Here is a 20,489-nt window from a genome sequence, read left to right as displayed (position 1 = left end):
GGAGGTGATGAACACTTACAAATCACTTGGCAAGTGTCATGTTTAATTCTGTAAAGTCCTATTTACTTACAACACGGCTGTTCTGCAGGTGGCGTAGCCGGCTCCGCTACCGCCCTGGCTGGCGAAGGGGCGGAGCCGGGGCTGGGGGCGGAACCAGGACGCGGCAGGGGCGGGGCCACCAGCCGCGGCGCCGCGGGGCGGGTACCACCCAAGACGTCCCTGTCGCCTCCGGCCCCGCCTCCCGGGGCGGGACATGTAAGCCTATTGGCTAGTGCAGTTGAGAGGCGGTCGTCATTGGCCCGCGGCGCTGTCGGCTTGGCGGGCGGTGCCCGGACGCAGGTGCCGGCCGGAGCCGAGCGAGCGGCGCAGACGGGCCGGGCCGGGCTGGGACCCGGGCCAGGGCGAACTGAGGGCCCTGCGCGGCCGCCCGGCCCGGCCGCGGATCAGGTAAGCACGGGACTGCAAGTAGGGTCAGAGCACGAAGGCGGGTCCCAGATCCCGGGTTCGAGACCCGAGGTCGGGCCCCGGGCGGGACAGGCTCGGACCCTTGGCCTCATCCTTCCCCTGGGACGCGGGGACATTAACTTCCATCTCAGAGCCTCGGGAGGCCTCTGGGCCTCGTCACACAGTAGGAGCCTCTTGGAGCCTCTGTTTCCCATTCTGTGAAATTGGGTCATCCCAGCGCCAACCTGATTCAGGAGGTTGATGATGAGTAAAGCGCCTAGCACACAGTAGGCAGTCAATAAGTGGCTGATGTCCTTCCCTAACCTTTTTTAGAGGGGCTTTGCGTGAAGAGTAGTAAATATTATAACGAGTCAGGCAGTGTGCATAAAGCTGCTCGGACAGAGTGCACTGTGCTGAAATGGTGCACAAAACAGGGTCGGCAGAAATTACATGACTAGCTGCTCCTTCAGTCCTCCAGGAACCCGAGTAGGTGTAAGCGCTAGAAATGGTTCCTGTCATAGATGAGGAAGTCAAGGGTCAGAGAAGTTAAGTCTCTTGCCCAGGGTCACACAGCAAATAAGAAGTAGAGCTGGGATTAGAATCTTGCTGATGCAGGGCCATGGAACTGCTGAAGGGCACACAGGAGATTCTCTATGGTGAGTGATGAGGAATGAATGCATTTGGACAGCTTCTACATTTATCCTAAAAAACAATAATGGTGAGCCCTGCCAAGACTGGAGCATTTACCATGTTCCAGGTGCTGACTGTTTCCTCTCATCAAATCTTCCCATCAGCTCTGATGATGGTAATTATATCAGAGTTAATATTTATTGACTTCTTATTACTGGTTGACAAGCTAGGTATCATTGTGGACCTACCATTTTACGGATGAGAAAACTGAGTCTAAGAGAGGGATGTAGCTGCTCAAGATCACACTGTGGGGACTTAAGGCCCTCTGATTGCTCTTTCTTCAATTTCCTGCCCTTTGGAAAAGGAGGTCAGGCAGGCATGGAAAAGATTGGGTGCCCCAGTGTCATTCCAAGCAGGCCTAGCCAAAGGTAGACTAGCCTGGAGGCTTCTTCTCAGGAGATCCCTAGTCTACTAGCTCCATCAGATTTGACAGAGGGGAAAGGTGAGGTCCAGAGAAGTAAAGTAACTTGAACTAGGGTCCACAGCATTAGTGGTAGAATCATGATTTAAAGAACCAGGTCTCTTAAGGCCCAGACCCACTCACGACTAAATTCAAATCCTAGCATTGTTTCTTCCCTGGGTTAGTAGCCTTAGCCCCCTCCGTGGCTGAATGGAGGTAATTATTGAACTTATGCCATAGGTTTGTTGTAAAGATTTTATGAAACTCATTTCCTGGGCACTGGGCCTAGTTTGCCCAAGATATTCTGTTAATTTCAGCAGCTCCAGAGCTAAGTCTAACCTGCAGCCTCCCTATTCTTCTATCTAGTTTCAAGTTTGACCCCTTTTAAGTCCAAGCTTCTATGGTTTTCATGGACCTATAGCCTCTGAACCTCACCCTGGGGGCTAGCAGGCCAGGGCCTGAGGGTCACAAGATCATGTTCTCACAGTCTGTGCTGAGAAACAGATATAGCAACAGTGTGTGCACAGCTCTCTGCCAGACACAGGGTCGGGAACTTGGGGACTGCAGGGATCAAGTCTGACCAAATCTATACTTCCCAGAGTTCACTGAGGTGTGGGATGATAGAGATGGTTAAGCAGGTTGAACAAATAGCCCGTTTCAGAGAGGGTTTCATGCCATGAGGGTAGTAGTATGGACTTCAGTGGCAGGGAAGGGTTCTCCAGGGAGGTGACCTTTGAAGGGGACACTTCTAAGAACTGTTTTGAGTTTAATGAGATGGTAGATTGCTTGGCACAGTGCCCAATCCTTGATAAACCTTAACTGCTATTGTTATTTTGGTGATTTATGGGCCTGGTGTTAACAGATTTACCAGTTTGTTGCCCCCTGTCCCCGAGTCTGATAGGACTAATCTACAGGAGCTACGATGACTCTTGTAATGCCCAGCTGTACAGAGAAATGCTAAGACTGACCCTTGAAAGAGCAAAGGATTGGACTGCCTTCCACATGCATTCGCCTGGAGGGTCCAGCAGCTTTTCCGCTGATCTCTGAGCAGGAGTTGGGTTGTAAGCACTTGGGAGGGACAGCAGTGTACACAACATGTTGGGCCTGCCCAAGGGATGTTATCTCAGACATGCAGCCTTCCTCCCCAGCTTCTCCTGCCTTCAGCTGATAACTTGCTTATCTGGCCACAGTGGCCCAACTGTGGAGGCTCAGACATGGTGGGTTTTGGGCTGAGCTGTTCGGAGGGCACTGTCTGCCAGCAGACGGACTGTTGCAACCCCAAAAGTCAATCAATGTATGTGGATTTTACTCCTCTCTTTGGGTCTCAGACTTTGACAGGCAGCAGCTGGTCAAAGCTGACTTGGGATGGAGGGGTTACTTCAACGAGTGCCCAACTGGCTGCTCACTTGGTTTCTGAATACTACATGGGTTGCTTCAGGCTCTGGACCTTGCTCATGGAGACAAAGTCCCCAGGTATTAGACAAGTTGGGAACAGACACTTGTACTGCCATCAAGGGACCCTCTCTAGAGACATCTGTTACTTTCATGATATTCTCAGAGGGAAGCATGCATAGGGATCTGGAAGCCCTATTTCAAGTCTCGCGCGAGCAGTGGGGACTACCTATGCTTCCTTTTTGCTGTTGAGACTGTGGGGCAGAGGTTAGAATTCTGCTGCAGTCACCAGAACAGACTTCAGAATTGCTACCCAAGGCTCCAACTGTTCCCATAGACTCCCCTTGGGGACCAAGGCATAGCTCAGAGCTACTGGTCTGGTGGGGTCAAAGGTTGCCACCATCCTTTCTAGCCTGTGTCACTTCCTTGGTGACCTGAGGTCTCAAGGTATGTACAGCCTGACAAAAGGCCATGAGCCAGCAGGACACGGTGGCTCATGCCTCTAATCCCAGCAACTCAGGAGGCTGAGGCAGGAGGCTCACAAGTTCGAGGCCAGCCTGCACAACCTAGCAAGACTCTGTCTCAAAATAAAAAGTGCTGGGACTGTAGCTCAGTGGTAATGTGCTTGCCTAGCATTTGTGAGGTGCTAGGTGCTAACCCCCAAAACACATACACCCCAGAAAAGTTAAAAACACCATGAGGCGCTGGGGCTGGGGCTCAGTGGTAGAGCACCTGCCTTGCATGTGTGAGGCACTGGGTTTGATCCTCAGCAACACATAAAAATAAATAATTATGTCCATCTGCAACTAAAAAAAAAAAAAAAAAATTAAAAAAACACCATGACTAAGTTGGGTCAACATGACTCACCATTCAGGTCTGTGAGGCCAAGTTCCCAGCTCCGTTCTGCTCCAGTCAAAGGCTGGCTTCTTGCTCTGAGCCCAGTCCCATCCTCGGAGACCAAAACTAAGTGGTTAGCAGGCACAGGATAGTTCTGGTCCTGGCACAGATCTGTCACAGGGCCTGGCACACAGTAGGTCCTCAATAAGTGTCAGATGGCATTTCCAAGTCTGTAAAGGTGATGTGTGTGGCTTTGAAGGTGAGGCCCGGCATGGCTTTTCCTAGGAAAGTGAGAGATAATGCAACCAAACGCCTAGTGTCTGCCTGGCCTGGACTAGGTTGTGTGTGTCATCTCAGCATCTTCACGGTTCCCCCTTAAGGCCCCATTTTACAGATCTGGCAAACTGAGGTTCAAAGAGGCACATCTTTGTACAGAGCTAAGAGGGGAATCGAACCCTAGTCCACTGGGCTCATAACTTTGTCCTTAATCTTTCTGCTGACCTCTCAGGCTCCTGGGACCATGGGCCTCAGGCCCTGAGGACACAGGGCTCCCTGTGGCCATGACGACAGGTGACTGCTGCCACCTCCCTGGCTCCCTGTGTGACTGCTCTGGCAGCCCTGCATTCTCCAAAGTTGTGGAGGCCACAGGCCTTGGGCCACCCCAGTATGTGGCTCAGGTGACTTCCAGGGATGGCCGGCTCCTTTCAACTGTCATCCGGGCATTGGACACACCAAGGTAAGTGGTGACTGTGTAGTTCTTGGCCTTTGTCCCTTTTTCTCTCTGTGGTGAATGATTTCTTCCTAGTCTGAGGTCAGAAGTCCAACCATTGAAAAAGGCCAGGCGGTGAATACACCAGAGAGAAGAGCCCAAATGGTAATCACCACGCGGAAGCAGAAAGGCAGGCTAGCCAGGTCTGATTGTTTAGGAAAAGCCAAAATTCCAGATTCTTTTTTTGTTTGTTTGTTTGGCAGGGCTGGGGGTCAAGCCTGGGGTCTCACATATGCTAGGCCCAAACTCCGGATTCTTATGCAGAATCTGAAGGTTATGTGTTGGCAAGTAACTCCAGCTTATGGGAGCAGCGGAGGGAGCTATAGGAGTATAGACTGCCCATGCACGTTGAGCGGACTCCTCTGTCTCTCTTGGAGTGTCCCCAGAGGTTATTTCACCACTGTGTCTCTGAAATGGGGACACCTTCAAGTTGGGGTTGTTCTGGGAATATGATGCCATGATCCCTAGAAAGTGAGGTTTGCTACTTAGTAAACATTTGATAAAATGCACAGATGTTCCTTGATCAATAATGGGGTTACATTGTGATAAGCCCATCATAAGTTAAAAATGTCACAAGTTAAATGCATTGTGCCGGGCGCAGTGGCACACACCTGTAATCCCAGTGACTCGGGAGGCTGAGGCAGGAGGATCACAAATTCAAAGCCAGACTCAGCAATGGTGAGGTGCTAAGCAACTCAGTGAGACCCTGTCTCTAAGTAAAATGCAAAATAGGGCTGGGGATGTGGCTTAGTGGTTGAGTGCCCCTGAGTTCAATCTCTTTTACCAAAATTATAATCATAATAATAAAATTTAAAAAAATTTGTTGCATCCCCAACCTATTGAGCTGCGTCACTTAGAAACAGTGTGCTCAGCACAGTAGAGTCTCTGTTATTCACCACGGTAACCTGTGGCTGTCTAGGAACCACCGGTCACTGCTGCTGTCCAGCATCGGGACAGAGGACCTGGGAGAGATGAAAATGCAAAATTCAAATGATTATTTCTACTGAATGTGTATTGCTTTCACACCATTGTGAAGTTGAAAATTTTTAAATCAAACTGTTTTAAGTTGGGAACTATCTATATTTAAAACTCAGCATGAGGGGCCAGGGATTCCACTCAGCGGTCGAGTGTGTGTTTACCATGCGTGAGCCCTGGGTTCCATTCCCAGCACCAACAAGACAAAAGTAAAAGCAAAAACAAACCTCAGTGTGAGCCTCGTCTTCCTGACCTTCTATGAGCTCAACTTGTCTGGTTTGCCAAGTTGTTATCAGTTCCAAGGAAAAGGATTATTTATTTATTTAGAGATGCTACCTCACCATGTTGCCCAGGCTGACCTCAAACTCCTGGGTCAAGTGATCCTCCAAAGTAGCTGGGACTACAGGTGTGTTCCAGGGTGCACCCAGCTAGGAAGAGTTTTAAGGGAACCCCATGAACATTTATTTTGTTTTGGGGACTGGCTCAGCGGTAGAGCACTTGCCTAGCATGTGTGAGGCGCTGGGTTCGATCCTTATTACCACATAAAAATAAATAAATAAAATAAAGGCATTGTATCCAACTATAACTAACTAAATAAAAAATATATGTGTGTGTGTGTATGTATATATGTGTGTATATGTATATATGTGTGTATATATTTAGTTAGTTGTAGTTGGACACATATGTGTGTGTGTGTGTGTGTGTGTGTGTGTGTGTGTGTGATCTCTGGGCACTCTATCATGGACCTATGTCTCCAGCCTTTTATTTATTGAGACAGGATCTTGCTAAGTTGCTCGAATTTGTTTTTTTTGTTTTTTTTTAAGAGAGAGGAGAGAGACAGACAGAATTTTTAATATTTATTTTTTAGTTCTTGGCGGACACAACATCTTTGTATGTGGTGCTGAGGATCGAACCCGGGCCGCACGCTTGCCAGGCGAGCGCGCAACCGCTTGAGCCACATCCCCAGCCCAGTTGCTCGAATTTGTGATCCTCTTGCCTTAACCTCTGGAGATGCTGGGATTTCAGGCATGTGCCACAGTACCCAGCTATTGACATTTAAATCTATTTTAACTCACTTAGATTTAAAATAGCCACCAAATTGGCTAGGGGAATAGAATTGTAAATTATTTTTCTTTCACTTTTTTAAGTTTTACATATTATATTTATTTCATACAAAATTAATAAATAAGCTCCTTTTTCTCGATATTTTTTTTACTGTGGTAAAATATATAATACTATTCATCTTACCACTCTAAATACTTTAAACATACAGTTCAGAGCAGTAAGCTCGTTCACATTCTTGTTCAGCCGTCCCCACCCACCATCTGTAGAAGTCTCTCATCTTCCCACACTGAAACTGTCCAATTCAACAGGAACTCCCATCCCCTACCCCTGGCTCCCACCATACTACATCCTGTTCTGTGGATCCCATGATTCTAGGGGCTTCCTGTGTGTAGAATCATGCAGTACGTTCTTTGAGACTGGCTGGTTTCATTGAGCATCATGTTCTGAAGGTTCGTCCATGTTGTACTGTCAGAATTCATTCATAAGCATTTTATGCAAAAAATAAAAATAAGTAGGAGTTGGGAGTACGTCTCAGTGGTAGAGGGCCTGCATAGCATGTGAAGGTCCCATCCGTAGCACTGCGAAAACCAATAAGTTAGATAAAATTACAAGCAGCAAATAGAATCCTTGAATTGCCCTTGGAGAGGGAACTAAGGGCTGCTCCCTAAGTCTTCACTTGGTGTCCCTTCCTTGTCTGAGCCCAGATCAGATCGGGTAGTCTCTTTCTGAGCTTCTGAGCGTTCTCTGAGGTTTTAGCTTACTAGTCTCCATTTCTGTTAGAAGCCCTGGGGCTGGGTGTATATATAGCTCAGTGGCAGAACCTGAGATGAGCATGCTCAGGCCTGGGGTTCTGTCCCCAGCATCACATGCATATAAACAAAAAGGAGGTAGAAAGGGGCTTGTGCTGGTAGAGCCAGGCGGGGAGTAAGGAGACCCTTGTTGGGCTCCAGGCCTCCCAGCCAGGGCTGCCAGGGCAGGGCAGTGGGAGGAGGCCTACTGCAGCAGAATGTCCCCATGTAGGATTTCTGAAGAGCTGTGTATGTGGAAAGTGCTGATCCAGTGAGTGACCCCCACTTGGCCTGCTCTCCTTTTTTTTTTGGTATCAAGGATTGAACCCAGGGCACTTAACCCCTGAGCCACAACCCTAGCCCTTTTTTTAAATTTTGAGACAGGGTCTCACTAAGTTTCTGAGGCTGGCCTTGAACTTGAGACCTTCCTGCCTCAGCTTCCTGAGTCCATGGGATTACAGGCTCCACTCTCCCTTTTTATACCTGGGAAAACTGAAGCCTCAAGGGAGAGGGACACCTGCCAAGGTCACTGAGTGGAACTGAGGCTCGAACCCAGGGCTGCACCTTCTCCTATGGTTCTGAGAGACCCCAGTGAGCAGTCTGGCAGTTCTTGCTCTTGACCTTGATCAACTTGTACTGCATCTCGGGTCCTGTCCAATTGGTATGCGACTGGTGGTCAGGACAGCATGGCACCTTGAGACCACAGGGCCCTCCCGGGTCTGCCCATTGGCTTCATTGCCTGCGGTGCAGTTCAGCTCTCCGAGGGTCTCCTTCTCCATCTCCCATCTGCCTTTGGAAGCAGCTCAACTCAAGCCTGTCCAGCCAGGGGAGAGGTGCTCCATCCAGACCTCCATAGAGCAAATGCCCCTGTTTGTCTAAAGGTCAGCATTCAGGAATGTGACCTTCCTTCCAGCCTCCTGACCAATCCTCCCAAGGGTAAACAGGGGTCCTTCCCTGCTGCTGGATGGCCCTGGGCTTGGCAGAGGCTGCAGACAGCTGGTCACCATCCTGCTGCTGATTCCAAAACTTCTCCTGGGGAGCTTCTGCTTGCTACTGAGAGCAGCAAGCACAGGACTCAAAGATATCATACCCAGCACCTTGGCCAGTTCCATGACTGTAAATATGCAGCCTTCATGTGTCTTCAAGTAGACCCCGAATCCTGGGGGCACATGGCAAAGATCTTGGCAGAGGTTAGTCAGGGCAGAGAGTTTTGGACTCAGAAACCTATAGAGATCAAAGGAGAAGGTCTAAGGAGGAATTGTTTCCATGACCCAGGACAGTCCCCACAGGCTCGGGTACAGCATCTGGGTGCCTTTTGCCTCTCTGTACCTTGGGCTGTCTGCCCCACAGGCTGTGAGTGAGCCCAGCCCCTTCTAGAAGCTGCCTCAAGCATTTTGGCATCCCCAGCCCTCTGCCTGCCCTCTTCCCTGGGACTTTCTCTGTCACTCACACTGACCTTTTCTTGCTCCTGGAGTGCTCGCTGGGCAGCTCCACCAGGTCTGTGGATGTCTCACCTGCTCTTCCATCCCATTGCCTTCTCGGCTGTGTCCCTTGCATTATTACCCTGCCAGAATTTCATGAACAAAGCCCATTTCTCTTGCCTGTCATTTGCAGAAGGCAGTGTTGCAAAGCAGCCTAGTGTGCCCAGGCCCTGGAGCGAGACTTCTTGGTTCAAATCTGGCTTTGTAGATGTCTAGCTGTGAGTTCACATGATCAAGTCAGAATGCCTCAGTTTACCATCTGTAAAATGGGGGCCAAATCAAATGAATACTGCCATAGTGAATTTTCTGTTGCTGTGACCAAAATACCTGACGTGAACAACTTAGAGGACAGATTTACTGTGTCTCAGTTTCGGAGGTTTCAGTCCATGGTCAACTGGCCCCACTGCTTTGGGCTTGAGGTGACAGCAGGACATCATGATAGAAGGTGGCAGAGGGAAGCTGTCAGGTCCTAGCATTGGGGAGCAGAGAGAGACAGAGCAAGGAAGGAACCAAGATCAGCATGTACCCTTCTAAGCTGGGCGCCGTGGCGCACGCCTGTACTCCAGTAGCTCAGGAGGCTGAGGCAGGAGGATCATGAGTTCAAAGCCAGCCTCAGCAACTTAGTGAGGTCCTATGCAATTTAGCAAGACCCTGTCTCTAAATATTAACGTATTGTCCAGGACGGCCCCTCCACCAGTGACCTACTTCCTCCACCTAGGTCCCACCTCCTGTAGTTTCCCCCGCCACTTCCCAGTAATGTCTTTGAATTTTGAATCCATCAGTAGATTAATACACTGATGTGATTAGAACCCTCAGGATCCAATCATTTCCCAATAGTCCCAGTCTGAGCATGGCTGGAATGGAGACCAAGTCTTCAACACATGAGCATTCAGGGGACAGTGCAGATCTAAACTGTAACAAGCACTTTTCTTACCAGCTCATTGTGAGAATGAGACAAATTAATCCTGATGTTGCCCTTAGAATAGTGTCTAGTTCAAGTAAGTGCTCAATCAATTTTACTTTATTTATTTATTTTTTTGTACCAGGAATTGAACTCAGGGCACTCCACCACTGAGCCACATCCCCAGCCCTATTTTGTATTTTATTTTGAGATAGGGTCTCACTGAGTTGCTTAGCACCTTGCTTTTGCTGAGACTGGCTTTGAACTTCCTCCTGCCTCAGCCTCCCCAGCCGCTGGGATTATAGGTGTGCACCACCGTGCTGGATCCCCTTTTTGTTTTTTCTGAATGCCCTTCCAGAGTTTTACAGGATTTCCCAGAACAAACTACAAACTGAGGTTTTTGCCACTTCCGTTTCCCTGAGTTGGTTTCTGGAGAGGGCTTGTCTCCGGGGAACTTCTGTGTGGGGGGTTGGGGGCAGGATCAGGGTGCGGGATTGGAAAGGAGCAGGCCTTTTGCCCTTTAACTTTGCTAGAGAGAATAGCAGCTTGGGGCTAGGGCTGACCAAAAGCAGATGTACTGGGCTCTTTTGAAAGCAGCCAGGCCCCACCCCATAGCAGGAAAGCCTGAGAAAGGGACCGAAAACAGTTTCCGAGGGAAACTGGCTTATCTGGAAAACAGCTCTCCTACTCAGCGTCCTTTGTGTGTTCCTGACAACCTCTGCTTCTGGGCCGAAGTGTTTGGAAAACAATGACTCATGCCTGGATGGCCTCTGGGCTCACTGAGGCCACACCTCTGCCTCCTGAGCCGCCTCAGGAAGGACCTAGCCTCCCCAGAGACAAGGTGGGGGCTGGAGACTTTCCCAAGGCAGCTCTCTGTGGGTGGCTTTCTCTGTTTTCCCCCTCACAGGGGCAGAGGAGCCCAGGAGCAATTCTCTAGGGATACACAGGTTTCTGAGGCTGTGTGGCCTCAGGTGCGGTTATATCCAGGGTTTCTAAAGATGTTTTTAATAATCTGCCTTTCCCCTCCAGGCGTGGTGGCACACGCCTATAATCCCAGTGACTCTGGAGGCTGAGGCTGGAGGAGCCATGTCAAGGTGCAGGCAGCAAGTTCAAGGTCAGCCTGGGCAACTTAGTGAGATCCTGCCTCAAAATCAAAATAAAAAGGGCTGGGATGCAGCTCAGCAGTGAGCAGCCTCAGGCTCAATCCCCAGTACTGATGAAACAGAGTAAAAAGGAAGTCCTCTTGCCTGTTCTTGGCGCTCCTTCCCTCTGTGCTGGCATCAGTCAGCTCTAAGCTACTGCCAGCCTTGCTGTTTGGTGTTGGAGGGGGTGGTCATTTTAGAGGTTGATTCTTGGTGGCTCTGATTGCATCACATGAGCCCTCCTCTGAGTCAGTCCCCCCACAACATGGGATGTATGATGTTCTCATTGGTCAGGCCTAAGGTCATCAAGATGTCATCAGCTCTGCCCTGGTTCTTGAGAACCAACAGTTGAGGGTGGTATTACTGGAAGAGAGAACTTTGGGCAGGCAGGTACTCCAGATACTCACCTTGGGCCTGCAATGCCCCAGGAGTCCTGGGAGGGAGTACATCCTTCCCGCTGTGGGAGTCTGAGAAGGCTTCCAAAACAGGAGGTTGTTTGGAGCTGGGTATTGAAGGATGAATAGGAGTTCAACAAATGCCAATGCAGGGCAACGATGAGTTCGTGATCTAAGAGTGTGCAGTGAAGCAGGTGTAGGCTTGAAGCCCCGTCATTGCTCATGGGTCCTATCTCTGTAATCCAGTGACTGTCCCTTCTGCCGGATCTGCCATGAGGGAGCAAATGGGGAGAGCTTGCTGTCCCCATGTGGCTGCGCCGGCACGCTGGGCGCCGTGCACAGGAGCTGCCTGGAGAAGTGGCTTTCCTCATCCAACACCAGCTACTGCGAGCTGTGCCACACGGAGTTTGCAGTGGAAAAGCGGCCCAGACCTCTCACAGAGGTACCCTTGGGAGCCTGAGTGGGGGAGGGGAGGAAAGGAGGCCTGGGGCACAGATGGGGGCTGCCCTGGGGAATCAGCTTCTCCCTGGGCGAGCCTCCCTACTGCCTTCTGGGCAGACTTTGTGGATGGGGCTGGGGGACCAAGCCTGAGGTTGCAGGTCCACCGTGCCTGCTCCCTGTTCAGGTTCACTCTGTCACTAGCAGGCACTCCTTGAGCACCTCCAGTGTGCCCACTGCCTGTCGGGTGCTGGGGACCCAGCCATTGACAAAGGCCCATTTGGCCAGTGCTCATAGAGATGAAAGTCCAGGCAATCAATGACGTGGCCCGAAAGTGTGTTGCAAAGGGTAGGGCACGTAGGGGACAACAACTTGGGGGTCAAGAGAGGCCTTGACAGGAGGTGAACCCCAAACTAAGACCTGAGGGAGGAAAGAGCCCAGGGAAGGGTAGTGCCAGCAGAGGGCACAGCAGGTGTGAGGGACCCAAGGCCAAGCCGACTTCAGTACTCCCAGCAAAGCCTGAGTGGCTGGAGTGGGTCGAGTTAAAGGAGGAGCAGAGTGACCTAGGAGGAAGTGGCTGCAGCCACACCAGGCTATGTGACCTGCACTCAAACACTTAGGTTTTAGCCTGAATGTGACAGTCAGATTAAGACAGGACACTCCCAGGCGTGGCAGTACCTCACTGCTGCTGCTCTCCTTGAGCCTGCCTGGGTGCTGCCCAGCCTGGCGTGGGGTGGCCGAGAACTGCAGAGTGGATGTCACTGGGCTGGAGAGGGAAGAGCAGAATGTAACCCCGAGAATGAGGAGACTCCCTAGAGTAGTCAGGGCCATCACAGTAAGCTCGGGAGTCTATGGGACCCCAGAAAGATATTGGGAGGGAAGGTCCAGTTCTTGCCTGAACACCCCTCTTGTTCCTCTTTGGTCCTCATTTTCCAGCTGAATAGTACTCTTCCCCAGTGCACCTTGTCTAGGCCTCTCATGCCTACCTCAGGGCCTTTGCACCCGCTGTTCTTTAATGGGGAGCTCTGTATCCGACTGCCATTCTTTTGTTCATTCCAATCTCCTCATCAAGGCCTTTTCTTCCCTGAGTATCCATCCTATTCATACCTTCCCTGTTTGCAAGGGAAAGCAGGGACCCTCTCTGTCTCACTCACTGAATTTTTTGAACAGTGCCTATCTCTCTTGGTCCATGATTGCAGAAGACAATGTCAGATGGTGGCCAAGGGTGCTGGGCCCTGGAGCACCACTTCCCGGGTTCCAGTCCTAGCTGGCTTTGTGGACCCCAGGTTGAATATCCCTTATATGAAATGCTTGGATGGGATCCAAGTCAAAGTATGACATTCAGTTGTGTTTCATATACACCTTATACACATAATCTGAACTTCATTTTATATTACATTTTGAATAATTAAATGCATGAAACAAAGTATCACGGTATATAACTTTTCACTTATGGCAATATGTCCCCACACAAAAAGTTTCAGAATTTGGAAGATTTTGGATTGTAGATTTTTGGATTAGGGAAAGCTATATAGCTGTATTAATTTGCATAAACGAATTAACCCCTCCATGTCTGTTTCCCTTTCTGTAAAATGGAGGTAAAAGTGGTTCACCATTGCTCAACAGCTAGGCGCACACCTAGCTAGGCGCACACCTAGCTAGGCGCACACCTGTGATCCCAGCTACTGGGGAGCCTGAGGCAGGAGGATCACAAGTTGGAAGCCAGTCTGGGCAACTTAGGAGACCCTGACTAAAAATCAAAAGGGCTAGGGATGTGGCTCAGTGGCAGAGTGCTTCTGGGTTCAATCCCCAGTCCCTAACAAACAAACAAACAAACAAAGTAGCATGGAGGACGGTCCAGGCCGGGCCACCTCTGGCCCCGTGGCCACTCTCTCCACACCCTGCTTCTCCTCATCTCGCTCCCTGCAGTGGCTGAAGGACCCAGGGCCTCGGACAGAGAAGCGGACGCTGTGCTGCGACATGGTGTGCTTCCTGTTCATCACACCACTGGCTGCGATCTCAGGCTGGCTGTGCTTGCGCGGAGCCCAGGACCACCTCCGGCTCCATAGTCGGCTTGAGGCCGTGGGGCTCATTGCCCTCACCATCGCCCTGTTCACCATTTATGTCCTCTGGACGCTGGTGAGTGCTGCCAGCCAGGGAGCAGGCAACTGGGGGGCTCCAGCTATGAGCAGCGGGGCCAGGGGTTTGGTCAGTGACTTGGGAGTCTTCTGTGCAGGTGGCCCTGGGTGGAAGCTTCCCCCGAGCTCACCCTGCATCTCGTGGAGCTCCAGATTCTGAGCATGGCAAAGGTCCAGGGAAGCCCCAAGCCAAGTGTGAGCCTTCTGCTTCAAAGGCGTAAGGGCATCTGATCACCATTCCTGAGTGGAGTCCTTAAGCTCCAAGTCAGAGAGTGGGCATGGGCCACGGAGGGAGGAGCAAAGGTTGAGCAAGAGGCAGGGATGTGATCCCAGCTCCTCGGGGCTGAGGGAAGAGAGTTGTCTGAGCCCAGGAGTTCAGAGCCAGTGTGTCCAACACAGTGAGAGTCCATCTTATCCTTCAGCCATAACCATTGTTGTTCAGCTGTGGGGTAGTCTCCTCCATAAATGTTTTTCAGCCTCGGGGTATAGCTTGGAGGCAGAGCCCGTGCTTAGCATGAGGGAGCCTCTGGGTTCCGTCCCCCAAAACAAAAGAGGTCTTTTTTCTTTTAAGAGATGGGATCTCACTGCATTGCCCAGGCTGAACTTGAACTCCTGGGCTCAGGGTCTCAGACTCTGGAGCACCTGGGACTATGGGTGCACACCAGCATGCCTGTTTTCCAGAAGTAGATGTCAGTGTATCCACCAGCATATACAAGTCACGTGCTGCATAACAACATTTCTTTGGAGAACAGAACACATGTATGACTATGGTCCCAAAAGCTTACATTGCCTAATAACACCAAACCTGCCTTAGATTGTGTCAGCACACTCGAAGATGCTTGCCCAGTGACAACACTACCCACTGATGCATTCTCAGGACGTATCCCTATTGTTAAGTGACACAGGATTGTATTTTTTTTTTTATACAAATAGGTTGAAACTGGCCATAGGTACTGTTTTGCTTCTTTTTCTACTTTGCTAACATCCTTTAGAAAAAAATGCAGCCTCCCAGCAGTCGTTCATTTTATGGGTGTACTATATTTACTTAACCAATCCCTTTTGACAGACACTGGGATTCTTTCCAGTGTTTGTGTGTCCCTCTCCCTCCACTCCTTTTTTTTTTTTTCCTCTTATGAACAGTGCTTTGGGCACCACCTGTGCAATTATTTCCTTGTTTATTCTTGGTTGTGCTGGCTGTGGAATCCAGAGCCTCATTCATGCTAGGCAAGTGCTCTTCTACAGAGCTACACCCCAACCCTGCATATATTTCTTTCTTTCTTTCTTCTTTTTTTTTGCATTCTCAATTATTTTATTTTTATTTATTTATTTTTAAATATTTATTTTTTTAACCTTAAGTGGACACAATATCTTTATTTTATTTTTATCTGGTGCTGAGGATTGAACCCAGTGTCTCACTCATGCCAGGTGAGCGTGCTACCACTTGAGCCATATCTCCAGCCCCTCTCAATTATTTTAATGGACATTTCAGAACTAAACATGGTACATTGCCCGGTGACAACATAAGATGATGGTGATATCATTAATAAAGTCAATTGATACTACATATCTGAAATTATAGAGGGGATTTGTTTCCCAACACTTTTGCATCACTATTTCATTTGAAGTCCCCCTCCTGCTAACATACGCTGTCTGCAGATCATGTGTCCAGCTCCATTTTATAGATTCTAACAAAGATTCCAAGACAATGATTTGACCCACGACTCTCACATATCTGATTCCTAGTTTACTGCTTCTTCTACCCCTTTCAACAAAAATATGATTCAAGTATCAGTGATGTGTCTTCTGCTTCTTCTATTCCTGAGTATAACTGCTCTATCTTTTCAACCAACAATAACTATATAAGTAATTTCATGTGGCTTTTATAAAAAGAGAAATGGGACGAGGTAGTAAATAACTCTGCTTATATTTCTTGAGAACTTGCTTGGTCAAAGGTTATAAACCACTGACATTTTTTAATTTTGAAAAACAGACTTTATTTTTTAGAGTAGTTTTTGGGCTGATAGAAAAATTGAGCAGAAAATACTGGAATTTCTACATATCACCTTTGTCCCCACAACTTGTGCAGTGCGCGTCCACCCCCCCCTCCCCGCCCCCAAACCAATGTCGGCATCTTGCACTGAGTGGCACATTGATGCCAGGACACATCCTTATCACCCAGAGTTCATAATTCACAGTAGAGCTCACTCGTTGTACATTCTATGACCTTGACAAATATATGGTGTTTCCTCCTTTCTAGTATCACAGACTGTATCATTTTTTTTTTTTTTTTTTTTTTAGTACCAGGGATTGAACTCAGGGGCACTCAGCCACTGAGCCACATCCCCAGTCCTATTTTGTTTTTTATTTAGAGACAGGGTCTCACTGAATTGCTTAGCTTCTCACTTTTGCTAAGGCTGGCTTTGAACTCGAGATCCTCCTATCTCAGCCTCCTGAGCTGCTGGGATTACAGGCGTGGCCACTGCACCAGGCTCAGAGTGTATCTTTATTGCCCTAAAAATCCTCTGTGCTCCACCTATTCAGCCTCTCCTCCTTCCCCACAGATTTTGGCAACCATTGGTCTTTTCACTCTCTCCGTAGTTCTGCCTTTTCTACAATGTCATAGAGTCATACAGTACATAGCCTTTTTCAGATGGGCTTCTTTCAAGTAGTCATGTTCATTTAAGGTTTCTCTGTGTCTTTATGGTTCCATGGCTTACTTCTTTCTAGCACCGAATAATATTTCATTGTCTGGATGCACCACCATTATTGAGGAACATCTTCGTTGCTTCCAAATTCTCGTGATTTTGTGACTGATTGACATTAATCCCTTGCAAAAGGCTGAATTACTGCACTCCTACCAGACACAGAAAGGGAGTGCCTTGCTTCCTGCTGGGGTGGGTAGGACTGAAGCTCAAGCAGAATATCCCAGGAGAGCCAGTGGGTGATTGTGTGCACAGCCTGCTGGCTGTGCTCCTGAAAATGGGAGCTGGACCATGGATCAGGCTAAGGCAGGTGTCATGGGGCCCTTTTCCTCCCTTGGGGGGTAGGGGCTGCCTTGGCCTGCCCACCCACTACAGAACTGCCCTGCAGGTCTCTTTCCGATACCATTGCCAGCTGTACTCTGAGTGGAGAAGGACCAACCAGAAAGTCCGCCTGAAGATCCGGGACACAGATGGCTCCGAGGATTCCCACCACTCCCCACTGGCAGCTGGACTCCTGAAAAAGGTGGCAGAGGAGACGCCTGTGTGAAGGCCAGGCTGAAGGGGCCCTGTGGCAGTAGATAGGCCAGAGGCAGCTGGTGATGCCCTGGTGTTTGGAAGGACAGAAACTGCCCAACCCTTCCTGCATGGCCAGAACGCTTTCTAGGCCAAGAGCCATGCCAAGTGGAGCCTATTCTATGATCCTATGTGAACATATTTTTATGTTTTTTGCACACTGTTGTTCATGACAAGGACAGATGGACATGATCCTGAGCTTCAGATGGAGCAGGCACCCTGATCTCATTCTGAGGTCCATTTGGCACCTCCTGGGCCAGCAGCTGTGGCCATGCATCAAGGGTGCCCACTGGGCTGGAAGGTCCCAGCTTCTCTTGCTTCCTTGCACCTGGCAGGCTCACTCTCCTGGCACCCTTGACTTTATGAAGTTGCACTGCGTTTCAAAAACCCATCCCTGAATGAATAAAAGGAGCCCTTGCTGGACAAAATGGACTCGTTACTTAAATTTCTAAGTCACTCAAAGTGAAAGACTCCATGGAGGTAAAGAATAAATAATGCTTGGCTTATTTTGAGGGATCCATTATGAAGCCCACAGGAAGAGGCAAAGTCTGATTTTTTAAGTGAAGAGCAGGTAGCAGGGTTATGTAATAAATGATTTTAAGAATCTATATGAGGCTGTGGCTGTGGCTCAGTGGTAGCTCATTTGCCTGGCATTGTGAGGCACTGAGTTTGGTTCTCAGCACTGCATATAAATAAAAATAATAAAGATCTATCAAGAACTAAAAAATATTAAAAAAAATACATGTGGACCTGGGGCATAACTCAGTGATAGAGTACATGCTTAACATGTGCAAGTCTTGGGTTACATTCTCCAGCACCACCAAAAAGAAAAAATAACAGTTAAGAACAGTTTCCACTCATTTTGCATCTCCCATGCTTCAGATATTATACTGGGCCATTTATGCTCACTAAGTAATCTTGATACTCTCCATACTTATGAGAGGTCACCATGGATGAGGTCCAGTTCTAAGCCTTCTCAGAAATCCTCCCTTTCTCTGATTCTTGCTATCACCCTCTGGGGTAGGAATAGCTATTATCTCCATTTTACAGGTGAGAAGACTGAAGCCCAGTGCAAGAAAACCTTTGAGGTTCTATAGCCTTAGGAAGCTGAGTTGGGAACTCTAGGTCTGCAATGCCTCAGTGCTGAGCCTTGTGCCCCACCTTCCACAATGACTCAGGAAAGAAGCAGAATGTGGTCATGCTAATAACAGCACCTATTTCTGAGCGCTTTTTGCATGCCAAGCTTTATACATTCCAGGGCTCAACAGTGGCCTGCTTTTAATGCTCAGAGAAGCCCCTAAATGTGGGTTCTCTGGAGTCTCTTATTAACTCTACTTTCAGATGAGCAAATTGAGCATCAGAGCAATGGGGTCACTGGTTCAAGGTCAGACATCCCTGATGGATCTTATACAGTGTCTGGCCCTTCTTATTGTGTTTTGCACAAATTCCTGCCTGATACATAGCTCACCCACAAAGAAAAACCTTTTCTGCCCTGACTGGGAGGGCAAGGAGAAGCTAGTTTTGCAAAGTGCATAGACCAAGACTTGCTTGGCCTGTAGAACAGAGTAGAGGACTTTGTGGTTGGAACAGTGTGATTAAGGGGCAGGGATCAGAGAGGTAGGCAGAGTGTCCTAGGAATGGGTGGGTGGTGCGCTGGTGGTCTGCAGAAACACAGGATTACTTCCAAACACATTAGCTGTGCTGGTCCTTGAGGGTGCCCCTCACTTCAGCAATCTGCATAGTCTTGCACCTATTTCTCCTCAGGCCAGCTTTGGAGTGTGGTGCCCCAGGTATGCCAAGAAGAGAAAAAAGCCTTCGTACTTCTCTTCTAATAGTTTAAATTACATCAAGAAGAAAGTTTTAATGTGGTGTTAGCCTATCTCTAAAAAGTCCTCTAAACCTTCCAGGAACCTCCAGACAGAACTTTCGCTGTCCCTCTCCCCAGCTCTGGTTACAGAAAGCTGGGCGTGACTAGGTCCAGGTGTGTACACGTAGGTGTGAAGGGGAGACAGATGCTTCCCCCACAGGACTTGGAGCGCAAGCGGAACGTCGGGTAAGTGTTTTAAATCAAACTTGTTGCGTGAATGAATGAATGAATCCAAAGCGGCGGGTCTGCGCCTGTGCCCGGCGGGGGCGTGGCCTGGCCAGAGGCGTGGCCCGGGGCAGGAGCGGAGGAAGCGGGAGCGGGTCGTGTCGCGCGCAGGCGTTACTGGTCGCTCCGAGTCACGTGAGCGCGCAGGCGCAGCGCCGCGCAGCCCGCTCCCTCACACAAAGCCCAGACGCGGAGAAAATGGCGGCAGGGGTCGAAGCGGCGGCAGAGGTGGCAGCGACGGAGCCCAAAATGGAGGAGGAGAGCGGCGCGCCCGGCGTGCCGAGTGGCAACGGGGCTCCGGGCCCGAAGGGGTAAGTATTCCATGGGTCGTTATCCCGGGGCGGGCTCCCTCGGGACGGCCGGCAACGGCTCCGTTAGGTCTGTTGGCGGCCTTTCCTCGGCGCGGCCTCGTCCCTGGACTTCCCCTGCCGAGTGCGGGGGTGGCTTAGGCTACGGGGAGGGGAGCCGCGCGGCCCTAGGAGCGCTGAAGGATCACCCCCTACCGGCAGGCGTCCCGTCTCCACTCCTGCCGTTCCCCGGGCCGGGTCCTACGTCGCTAGCGAGGCCTCAGGCCGGGTCGCTGCGCGCGGGCGTGATGGCGCGGGCCCCGGAGCCGGAGAAGCGCGGAGTCCGAGGCCTGCTGCGACGCCCGCCTGTTGGTGACCTTGGACTCGTGGTTTTACCCCCACCCCGCCGCTCCACCCCGGGTCTCAGTTTCCCTACCCGTGAAGTGGGGGAGGGGAGGGAGTGCGCGCGCAGGGCCTCGCGCGGTCATTCCCGGTAAACGGCAGCCGAGCCGGGGAGGTGTCGCCAAGGGCCGCGCGGCTGGGGCCAGCTCTTGCCCCCCCCACCCCAGCTCGCAGACCGGGTTCCCAGCCCGGCGGGCAGAGTCCCTCGGAACTGGCTCTGGCTTCGGCTGGAGGCCGCCGCCACCGCTCTGCGCGCCTTCTCCCCAGGTGCGCAGTAGGTATTAGTAGAAACCAGCAAAAAGCGGGAGAGAAACCTCTTTGGTGTTTCAGGGGAAAATGGTCCGTTTTAGTGGGGAATCGCCCACTTCTAGACTCTCGTCACCTTTTCGAGTCCTATTTCGGGATTGTTTAGAATCCTTGTTTTTCCGAAGTTTCTTTAAAGGAGTAGAGCATCAACCTGTGCCCCGATGAAACGCACTCATTCAGATTACAATCACTTGACAAACGTGGAGGATGGGGAGGACTTAAGCACCCATTGGATTTCCATTTCCGCCATTTATAAGATTTGCTGTTTTCAC

At 50.1% G+C, this 20,489-nt stretch overlaps 2 protein-coding genes across 3 annotated transcripts in view; both read left to right on the top strand.

The window, feature by feature from the left end:
* The first annotated feature begins 347 nt into the window (after positions 1-347).
* On the top strand, positions 348-17,558 carry Marchf2 (membrane associated ring-CH-type finger 2). The gene is made up of 5 exons (XM_076871877.2): positions 348-447; positions 4,272-4,499; positions 11,526-11,721; positions 13,647-13,856; positions 16,946-17,558. The coding sequence occupies exons 2-5, from the start codon at positions 4,324-4,326 to the stop codon at positions 17,102-17,104; spliced, it is 741 nt and encodes a 246-aa protein (XP_076727992.1). The 5' UTR covers positions 348-447; positions 4,272-4,323; the 3' UTR covers positions 17,105-17,558.
* Positions 17,559-19,373: 1,815 nt separating this feature from the next.
* Hnrnpm (heterogeneous nuclear ribonucleoprotein M) overlaps positions 19,374-20,489 on the top strand; it is a 42,968-nt gene continuing 41,852 nt past the window's right edge. The window contains exon 1 of one of the 2 annotated variants that reach the window (XM_076849693.2): positions 19,374-19,533. In XM_076849693.2, coding sequence (XP_076705808.1) covers positions 19,421-19,533 — 113 coding nt within the window. In that variant the 5' untranslated portion in view covers positions 19,374-19,420. The remainder of the gene's footprint in view (positions 19,534-20,489) is intronic. The other variant, XM_076849683.2, reaches the window with a different exon arrangement.

This window comes from Callospermophilus lateralis, chromosome 1, assembly GCF_048772815.1.
Source record: "Callospermophilus lateralis isolate mCalLat2 chromosome 1, mCalLat2.hap1, whole genome shotgun sequence".
In the NCBI taxonomy this organism is placed as follows: Eukaryota; Metazoa; Chordata; class Mammalia; order Rodentia; family Sciuridae; genus Callospermophilus; species Callospermophilus lateralis.
Note: the sequence above shows the minus strand (reverse complement) of the source record. Positions and strands in the feature narration are given on the sequence as shown.